Source organism: Macrobrachium rosenbergii, chromosome 53, assembly GCF_040412425.1.
Source record: "Macrobrachium rosenbergii isolate ZJJX-2024 chromosome 53, ASM4041242v1, whole genome shotgun sequence".
In the NCBI taxonomy this organism is placed as follows: Eukaryota; Metazoa; Arthropoda; class Malacostraca; order Decapoda; family Palaemonidae; genus Macrobrachium; species Macrobrachium rosenbergii.
Genome location: NC_089793.1, coordinates 52,032,253 through 52,043,063, shown reverse-complemented (window position 1 = coordinate 52,043,063; position 10,811 = coordinate 52,032,253). Strand labels below are relative to the sequence as shown.

The 10,811-nt window shown below is 42.5% G+C and overlaps 1 protein-coding gene across 1 annotated transcript; it reads left to right on the top strand.

Moving 5' to 3' along the window:
* The first annotated feature begins 3,584 nt into the window (after positions 1 to 3,584).
* LOC136834154 (tigger transposable element-derived protein 1-like) lies at positions 3,585 to 8,427 on the top strand. Its single transcript, XM_067096418.1, has 5 exons — positions 3,585 to 3,656; positions 5,568 to 5,906; positions 6,079 to 6,216; positions 6,353 to 6,588; positions 8,328 to 8,427. The coding sequence occupies exons 1-5, from the start codon at positions 3,585 to 3,587 to the stop codon at positions 8,425 to 8,427; spliced, it is 885 nt and encodes a 294-aa protein (XP_066952519.1).
* Positions 8,428 to 10,811: the final 2,384 nt, after the last annotated feature.

The window sequence follows — 10,811 nt, the reverse complement described above, 5'->3', positions numbered from 1 at the left end:
CCTCAGATCTCCCATGTTCAAAACCCCATCATATACACACACATTTGCCCTGACTAATTTATTTACGTCTATTCCCTCAACTACATACTCGCAACTATCATTGTTGGCTATCCCGAGGCTATCCGGCCATGCCACTTTCACACTCACAACTTCTCCAATCTCATGTGGCACTTTACCCTCTCTGTCGCAATTACAGGCACTCTCTTCCACAATTTTTGCTCAACCCTACCATACTTCCCCAAATACAAATCCCCAAGCACCTCCCCTTTCATACGTAATTCAATTACATTCCTACTAGGACGGACCACCATCCCGCATTTTTTCAAAACTTACATCCCAACAAAATATCATATTTATCATTCGTACTCTCAATCACACAAAAATCACTTTCATCCATCATTACACCCCCAATTTCTAACCGTTCACACACTCTTCCAACCACTGCTACCCCTAAATTTCCAATCCCTCTTACTTCACCCTGACAATTCCTAATTTCACACGTATTCCTCAATTTCTCACATCCATTCTTAAATATGACATTCATACTACACCCGGTATCTACTAACGCAATCAATCTTACCCTTACAACACACTTGCACACTCATGCACTCGTCAGTCTTTCCAGCAAAGCCTCCCTCATGCAACAACCCCTCACGTACATGCATCACACGCACCGCTTGCATCCTAGAGGATCCACCCATTTGAACCCCCTTCACACTCAGTTTCCCGAATTCGCTGTCACAGTCACCCTCTTTCGTCTACATACACTTGATACATGCCCTTCCATTCCACATTCGACACACTTCGCTCTCGGTTCTGAACACATTCTCGCGTAATGCCCATTCTTACCACAGTTGCCACATATTACATTCACTCGGGTACCCCAACAACCATTAGCAATATGACCCACCTGTCCGCACCTGTAGCATTTAACCCCCCTATCTTTCGTACACTCACTTACCAAGTGTCCTGATTGCCCACACCTGAAACACGCTCCTAAAGCCCCCCTACACTCATTCTTTGTATGTCCTTCCTTTCCACATCTAAAACACTTCGCTCGACTTCCACTCACCGACCTTCCCTTTGTACACTACTATCCCTAACCCGTCCAACCTGTTGTTCCCTTACAAACCCACCATTCATCCTCACTGGCACCTCCACATTATTTGCTCTTACACTCCTATCTATTACACTATCTGCCATTCTCATTGGGCCCCTCAACACTGCATCCCTAAAGCTTCCAAACTCTGGCACTCTCTCATCTACCCCAGCCCTTACACTCACACTTCTGCTCTCTTTATAACCCTGTCAAGCTCATAATCTTCTACAATTTCCAAAATTTCTCCCCAAGTCAACCTTTCACTCGTCCATCTTTTCTTCTCCTTCCGCTTCAAGTTCACAAACTCTCTCACTCCATCTGGCACTGTCTCTAACAACTTTCGTACTAACTCCTTACATTCATCTATCCCATCATCCCCAAACTTCTTCCTCGCCAATGTCTCCAGCCTACAAGCATACAGTGACAAGGTTTCCCCAGCTTTCATTCTTGCCTCATCAAATCCATTCTTCCTCTTATACTTAACACTCGCTTTCATACGCCTCGCTTGCTCAACTAGTCTAGCTTTCACCTTGTCATACTCAACATCTCCCACACTCATAATAACCCTATACATATCAAGCAAAAACCCAGTCAAATATTCTCCTAATTCTCGTGCCCACACTCTCTTACTCTCCCCATACTTATCCTGACAAAACCTTTTCATACTCCCTAAAGAAATCATGCACACCCCTACTTCCATACTCATTATACCTTTCACACCGGGGTACCTCCCTCACATACATAGCCTTTCTCACTTCTTTCTCACTTTCACTCTCACTTTCGCTACTTTCACTCTGTCCTTTCATACCCTCTTCCGAATACAAAGAGTCCACTTCCGCACTTACATTCATCTTACTCATTACACTCTTCTTTCCCTCTTTTTATCCACTTTTATCCATTCACCTCCATCCACCTCACTATCACTACTATCTTTATCCTCTCCCTTCTTTCCTGCCTTTCCCACTTCCCTTACCCTTCTTACCAGTTTCCTTTCCTTTTCCTTCTTCCCTTTTTCTTCCCCTGACTTATCCTTACTTTCCCTCTGTTCCTTCCCCTTGCTTTTCATTCCCTTTTCCTTACCCTGCCTTTCATTCTCTCGTTTCTTACTTCCTATTCCTACATCACTTTCATCACTCATGCTTCCACTCACTTCTTCCTCTTTTTCTTTCTCTCTTGCCCTTCACACGTTCCAGAGGACCTGCCTCCAACAGCCCCTTCTCCAAAAACACCCTTGAACATAACTTTCACCATTTCTTCCACATCTTTCATCATTCCCTCCAACTTTTTATTCACCCTCTCTTCCATTCTCTCTTCTGACTCTTTCATCTCCCCTTTCATTTCCTCTTTCGCTCCTTTTACCAATGATCCCATATCTTCCAACTGAAGCCTCAATTTCTCATTCTCACTCTTTAACCATGCATTCTCCTCTCTCAACCTCACCAGTTCCTCTTCCATCCTTTCCTCCATTCACACTACCCGCCACCAATCTTAATTGCAACTGCAACACCAGTTGCCCACGTTGGGCACCAAATATAATGTGGCGGAATTCAAAACCACAAAAACAACACACAACACAGATACATAGAACACACACAACACTCACCCTGATCCTCGGTTGCTGGGAGATGGATTAAGGGTCCACGGTCGCCAACACAGCACACAAAACCACACAAACAACACTGAAAGCAGACTCTCAGCAGAAAAGGAAGAGACACATGCACCGACAACAACAGCATGTGACAGAAAAAACACATGACTCACGAAACATACAATAACCGGTATCCAAAAACTCAGACGAACTGAACTGACCACTTTCACGATTGAACCTCAACTCAATACTGAACTACCGACAGACAGACAGGCAGCGCCGTAAACAAACTCCAACTAACGACCCTCATCCCTCCTCCAGCAACCGAAACACTCACTAACGACAATTACACTCGCTCGCTCTCTCTCTCTCTCTCTCTCTCTCTCTCTCTCTCTCTCTCTCTCTCTCTCACACACAAAACGTTGGGAAATGCTAAATAAAAATTCATTCATCCCTCTATACAGAAAGAAGAGATCTTCCTTATTAAAAAAGAGAAAAGAAATTAATAAATTAGATAAAAAATGCATTAAAATGCCAGGAGAATTGTATTAGGGTAGCAACGCATTGCATCTTCACTTGAACTTCTGAAGGTCCAATTGCACTAGACTATTTACCAGATATTTTATAGGTAACAGTAACTCCACATAGTTACTTACTTAAATCTAACCTGTACGTTAGATTTAACATTCAATAACAGAGCTACACCCAAAAATGTATCATGTCTAAATTGGTAGCACTGGGAAAAATGATCGTAAGCCGAGGCCTTATGAGTAAGCACAAAAAAGACAACCATAGCTATCAAATACACAGCACAGCAGAATACTTTCTCTGAATCTTCTACATGTTAGTTGTAGCAAAGATAAAACTTCTAGAAATCTGACCTGTATTCACAACCTGATGCTAGAAAAGTCATATTGTCTGCTGCAGCAGCAGCCTGCCCAGTGTTGCAAGCAAAACCAGCTAGATCAGGTAAGTTAGAAGGCTGTTACACTCAACTTGCTCTGAAGTCTTCAAATATTATCAAGGACAAATCAGATCCAACAACACAAAAGTATTGTGAGACTACCAAGTTCACTTAAGGCCATCAAACTATTACAAACAACTATAATTTATGTTTGTTGCATTTTCCCACAAAGATAAGACACTGCAATCTGAGTTGAACAGTAAATATTCTATATACTCTGAAATGTTCTACATAAACTAAACAAACTGAACATCAATGATGATAGTAACACCTTCGAACAGACAACTATTAATAGAGTAGTATTAATACTATTAATATTATACTATTATTCTCTTCACCCATCTCACCAGGATTCAACTCCAAGAGACTGCAGACGAGAAATTAACCAGGGACATCAACACCTCTTCTTTTGATCTGCTCCACATTTCATCAGTCAATGGCTCAGCCTCATCACATGACAACAGGTGAGATCTCCTTAGCGATGGGTAATCATGACTATATTCATCCTTCTATAGAACAGAATGTTATGGAATATAAAAATCTAGGCCAAAGGCCAAGCACTGGGGCCTTTGAGGTCGTTCAGCGCTGAAAGGAAAATTAAGAGTAAAAAGGTTTCAAAGGTGTAACAGGCGGAAAACCTCAAAGCAGTTGAAGAAGAAGCACTATGACAAAATTGTTAGGAGAAGGTGGAAAGCATGATGGGTGAAAGAGAATATGAACAGAGGTACAGTCAAAGGAATGAAGAGGGTTGCAGCTAGGGGGCCGAAGGGATGCTGCAAAGAACTTATGTAATGCCTACAGTGCACTACGTGAGGTTCACTGACGGTACTACCCAGCTACAGGTTGGTTCTTTCTATGTACAAAATAGTCCCACTCCAAGTGATGACTACAGGACCTCAAGAGTTCACAAGGCACTCCTTGTGAAGTTTGTTGCTCAACTCCTTATGTCTGTTGGGAATCAGCTTGCCTTGGACAACACAAGACTCATCTCAGAAGCTGTCCACAAAGTGGTGTTCTATCGCTGTTGCATAGCTAAAAGCAACCTCCACATATTTTACTTGTTTAATATTATCCATTATTAGAATGTATGCCTATGGAATGTGCTAAATGGCCAAAAAATTTGCACAGTAAACTTCCTCAGACTTGAATGCCCAAATGTAACAAGAAAGGATATGAAATGAGTATAATGTATTTGTTGTTCAGTTAGTTCTTGGTTCACATCATACTCGCCCTACATCGTTTCATGGTTACATCTCGTTCAGTCATTCCGACGTAAATTCAAACTTCGTATGGGAACTAGTCAGAGCACAGAGCAGACGAATAACGTCGTCCTGCGCTGGAATAAGGGCAAGACGGCATCGGTCACTCACTCGCTGTACGCCATTCTGAACTGTTGCTCATTCGCTCTCTCTCGTTTGTGTTACTTTTTTGGAAACTTTTTGAATTTCATTATGAATCCCAAGCGTAAGGCAGACTCTTCTGATGGCAGTGATAAAAAGAAAAGAAAAGCCATCTCCATGGAAGTGAAAGTTGATATAATAAAAGATCCGAAAAGGGTGAAACACCCTCGAACATCGGCCATGCGCTGAATTTGGTCATACGACAGTGTCGACAATCATCACAGATAAAAAGCGCATGCTTGAACATGTGAAAGGATCTGCTCCTATGAAATCAACTGTGATTACTAAGCAGCACAGTGGTCTCATTATTAATATGGAATGATTATTAGTGCTTTGGCTGGAAGACCAGCATCAATGGCATATCCCAGTGAGCCTAATGTTGATTCAGGAGAAGGCCAAAAGATTGTTTGAGACCTTGAAAGAGAAAAGGGGGAAGGGAGTGAAACTGAAGAGTTTGGGGCTAGCAAAGGGTGGTTTATGCCGTTTAAGGCTCGTGACAATTTGCACAACCTCAAGGTGCAAGGGGAAGCTTCTAGTGGAAATGAGAAAGCAGCAAGTGATTTTTCTAGTTCGTTGGCTGAGGTAATTAGGGAGGGTTACTGTGCTGAACAAGTTTTCAATGTGGATGAGACAGGTTTGCTTTGGAAATGCATGCCAACCCATACATACATTGCCAAGGAGGTGATGGCACTAGGCCATAAAGTCAGCAAGGAGAGACTGACTTTGCTTCTAGGGGCTAATGCTGCTGGTGACTTCAAACTGAAGCCCACATTGGTGTATCTGGCAGAGAATCCAAGGGCACTCAAGGGCAATTGGAAGGGTCAACTATCTCTCATCTGGAAGTCCAACAAGAAGGCATGGACGACACAAATTTTGCACCAGAAGTGGAGTACTGTGCTAAAAAGGGGCTGCCTTTAAGGTGTTACTAGTGCTGGACAATGCCCCTGGTCACCCTGCCCATTTGGACGACCTTCATCCTGATGCCAAGGTGGTTTTCCTTCCACCTAACACCACTTCCCTTTTACAGCCTATGGACCAAGGTGTCACTGCCTCTTTAAAGGCCTACTCCCTCCGAAGGTCATTTGCTACGGCTCTCAGAGCAACTGAAAAGGACAAGAACTTGACTCTCAAGGACTTTTGGAAAACTTACAACATTCTTGCTGTTGTAAGAAACATTTCTGATCCTTGGGATGAAGTTAAGCAGAAGAACTTGAATGGTGTGTGGAAAAAATTGTCCCCAATTTGTTCATTTCTATAGCTACAGGAGTCAGTTGAGACTCACCAAGAATGTTGTTGAACAGAGTAAGCAGTTTGATTTGGAGGTAGAGGCTGAAGGTATCACAGAGTTGCTGATATCTCATGTAGAAGAATTGTCTGCTGAGGACCTCATTCAACTAGAAAAGCAATTGATTGAAGAAAATGAAGAGACACCAACTCTAGGGCCCAAGAGATTTACAAGCCATGAGTTAGCAGATGGATTTGCCCTGACAGAGGAGATAATGGCAAAGTTTGAGGCTCAGGACCCCAACACTGCCAGGTACACTGAGGTTCCCAGAGGGGTTATGGATTCCCTGTGGTGTTAAATGGAGATCTGGGAGGAGAAGAGGAAGGCATCCTTCTAGCTGAGCCTGGAACAATTTTTTAAGAAGTCAGAGAGGCCTGCAAGAGATCCTGCACCCTCTACCTCATATGCCTATCCAGACTCACCTGCCCCAGTATCTCCAGCACCTTCCTCTATCCAGTAGCCTAGTGCAAAGCCTGCCTCACCCCCCTTTCCAATGCCCAGTATGCAAGCCAACCACAGGAGGAAAGGTAAGAAATTGCTTCGTTTTATTTACTGTATAGTACTGTAATTTATCACATGAGTAATGTAAGGACAACATTTACCCTTGTACTGTATGTATGTGCTCAGCAATTGTTTTCTTTTTTATTTTTTTATTTTTACCGATTGGGGTTATGCCGTGGCCATAGGAATGGATCTCGGACATAAACCGAGGACCTACCGTACATCACACACAGATTAAAAGATTTCTGTACAGTACATATCATTAAATAAAATGCTAATTACACACAATATATATCAATTCAATACATGTATAGACAAGAAAGGGTGCTTGACCATACCCCCACCAGGGGAAGTCAAACCAAAGCCTGTGAATGACCATAAAACAGAGGCTCTAACATACAGGACTGACATCCCATATCTCCTGATAAGCTTACCAAGACTTCTGCAATCCTGACAAGTTACATCACCCATGAGGCTTGGATGCTGGCCATAGCCAGAAGGGAGTTCATAGAAAGTACTGTATGATTATGTGAATATAGGATTTAACTGGAGTCAGATTTATGAAAATGTGGCTATCAGCCAGGCACTGAAGGGGCACGTTAAGCCATTTAACACTTCAAGACAGAAAAAAGGGGCAGTTGGAGTGGTTGGACAGCAAGATGAAGATTGTTAGTGGGAGCGGAGGCAAAGTAAGAGGCTAAAAAGTGGATGCAGTTATGCCACAACCTTCAGCAATGCCTGCAGTGCACCACTTCAGGTGCACTGCCATCACTAAACCCTACTATACAAGGATGCGAAAGGGAAATTCTAAGACAGAGCTTCCATCTATTTCTCAAGACATGATCACAACTCTAATCGTGTCTTGAAAATAAGACGAAAACAGCAGCTCTGTGTCTTTGAATTTCCTTCGCAAGAGCATGATATTCACATCCCTGGAGGGTTTAGTGATGGCAGTGCACCTGAAGTGGTGCACTGCAGGCAAAAAGGTTGTGGCATAACTGCATCCACTTTTAGCCTCTTACTTTACCTCCATTCCCAATAACAATCTCCATCTTGCTGTCCAACCACCCAACTGGCCTTTTTTGTCATTTGCTGTTACATGGCTTAAAGTGTCCCTTCAGTGCTTGGCCGATGGCCAAATTTTCATAAATCAGATTCAATTAAATCCTAGAGAGGCAGTCCCTGGTTACTGGAGGGGGTTCTGTTCCCAACAGTATGACGATAACCGAAAATTGCCGATAACTGAAAATCAGCGATAATGGCGCCAATCCCTGGTTATCGACGTTGATATCTGGTTATTGGAGCCGATAACTGAGGATCGGAGCCAAAGTGGGGATTGGCGCCGATAACTGAGGATCAGCACCATAACCATCGGCGGTGATAAGTCGAAAATCTGGTTATCGTCGTCACTAGAAAGTGCCATAAAACCACATCCATGGGACTGCCTGTATTCACATAATCATAATGAACTCCCTTCTGGCTATGACCAGCGTCCACCTCATGGATGAACTTGTCAGGATTGCCTTCATGTGCTCATATGCCATGGGACCATTGTGGTCTTGGAGGGATGTGAATATAAATCCAAAATGATGCTTGGAATGTTCAATTATCAACCCTGGGTTGCAGTGTGTGACCCATTCAGATAAACTGAAATGACCTTGGCTAAAGTTACTCAAATGGCAATGATAATTGTGAATCCAGGAAATCAGATTTTGGCTCACATTAAATCCTTTGTTGTTGTGATGTTTTTCATTATGTTTATTTTGTGTTTTTGTTATGAATGTCTGATGTAAGTTTTCATGTTGTTTTTTTACTTGCAGTTTGCTTGAGAGTGGTAGGGCAGAGTAGACTCCCCTTCACCTAAGTGCCCATAGTGCTTGGATTGAGAGAACCTGGTTGAGAGACAGTGAAGGAAACAAGGCCTTTATTTCCTTCCTGAATGCTTGCCATGGGTTTGTATGATGAAAAGTATTATTTACAAATTTTGTGTTTTTGTATGAACCAGAGGCTGACTTATTCAAGTTTGCATTAGAAAGTGATAATGCAGGACACTATAAACTGATTGTTGTAGATTTGTTCCAATGGAAGTGGAAAAACATTGAGAAAGAAATCACAGGAAACGAAAAAACACTGTCACAGTGTGAATCAGGTTACAGTGAAGTTGTGTACAGAATACTACTTAAAGAAAATTATGTTTGGTTCTCAAATGATCTTTGTTGGACAATACCAAGTAGATTTTGAAGATTGATCTTTCAAGCATTGGATGTGTTTCCATTTTGAGGATTAAGAAATAAAATTAGATTAGGTTCTTAAAATTATTGGGCAAAACAAACTAAAATAAGCTAGGTTAAGGAACTAAGGATGGGTTTTGGTGATCTATAGTATTAAGTTAGGCTAAGTTTAAGTATAGGAAGATTGTTTTGGTAAATATTAAGAGTAAGTAGGAAGTAAGTGTAATGTTAAGGAAATAAATTAGGTTAAGGAAAATCAGAGTTTAATTTAATAACCTTCAAAACTGTTCCCATCATACTGCCCCAATTGTGTAATATAAAAAGCCCCAACATAATAATTTGGCGCCCAACGTGGGGCACTTTGATAGTAAAGTAAGAGTGGGGTGCATAATTGGAGATGGCAGAGGGAGCAGGTTTGGAAGGTGTTGGGTCAGGTGAAGGGGAGCAGGGTTGGATGCAGAGGTTGGATAGGCTGACGTGCATGATGATCAGCCTGCAGGATAAGCTAGAGGAAGCCCAGGCAAGGGAAAGTAGATTGGTTACAAGAATGGAGGCAATAGATGAGAAAGCCCAGGTAAGGGAAAGTAAATTGGTCGCAAGACTGGAGGCAATGGAGAAGAAGATGGCTGGAATGGCTAAGAGTGGGCCTGACATTGGGAAGGGAAGTGAGAACGATGAGGTAAAAGGTGCAAAGGAGAAATTCCCTAAGAAAGGAAAGGACTTGTCAAGTAAGAGTAAGGGAATACTTGCCATGGTAGAGGACAGTATGAGTGAGGTGAGTGAAAGTGATGAGGAGGAGAAAGGTAAGAACATAACAGGAAACAAGAAGAGAACACAAAAAGGGAGAGGTGTGAGGAAAGAGGAATTGAAGAAGAATGAAAGTGCTAGTAGCAGTAGTGGTAGTAGTAGTGAAGGTTTGAGTGAGGTGGAAGAGAAAGAGGCCAAAACAATGTTCCTGAGGGAGGTTCCCCGCATAGAAAAGTTTAACATCAGGAAGGGAAGAGATGTGAATGAGTTTTTTGATGAGTATGAAAGGTATTGTAGGCAAAAGTATGGAGAGAATGAAAATGTGTGGATGAAGCGGCTGGGAGAGTTCTTGGATGGGGGAGAGTTCTTGGTATGTGTGAGGGTGAACCTGGGTGAGTCCTGAAGATGTCAAACAGGTGAAGAGAATGAAAGGGAGTGTGGTATACAAGAAAGATGTATGTGAGGAGGCCAAGATGAAGCCTGAGGTTTATATGCTCACAGATTGGAAGCGTTGGCCAGAAGAAAGTATGGAGAGGAGGGAATTGAGGAAAACAAGCACCTCATCCGGAAGTTCTTGGCCATTGTCCCTGAGAGGATTAGGGTCATATTAAATGAGAAAGAGAAAGATCGAAAGCGGTGGTCAGGAAAACGTTTGGACTGGGAAGATGTGTTGGAGATCTTACAAGAGATGAGAGTAAATGAGGATGAAGTAAAAGAAATGTATGCTGGGACAGACGTAGTGAATGGAAGGACATATAAAGATGCTTTGGTGAGTGAGGAGTTAAGTGTGATGCGAGCTTTGCTGGAAGAATGTAAGAAAGACCGGATAGAGAGAGGAAGAAAGAATGTGCGAGTGAATGTGGGAAGTAACGGGAAAAGGAGCTTGAGCAGAAGCCGAGAGAGGTTTAGGAGTGGAAGTGTGAATAGAGTAAATAGAAATGTGAAGGGAAGTCGAATGGGAATGAGTAGTAGTGAGGGGTGTTACAGGTGTGGAAG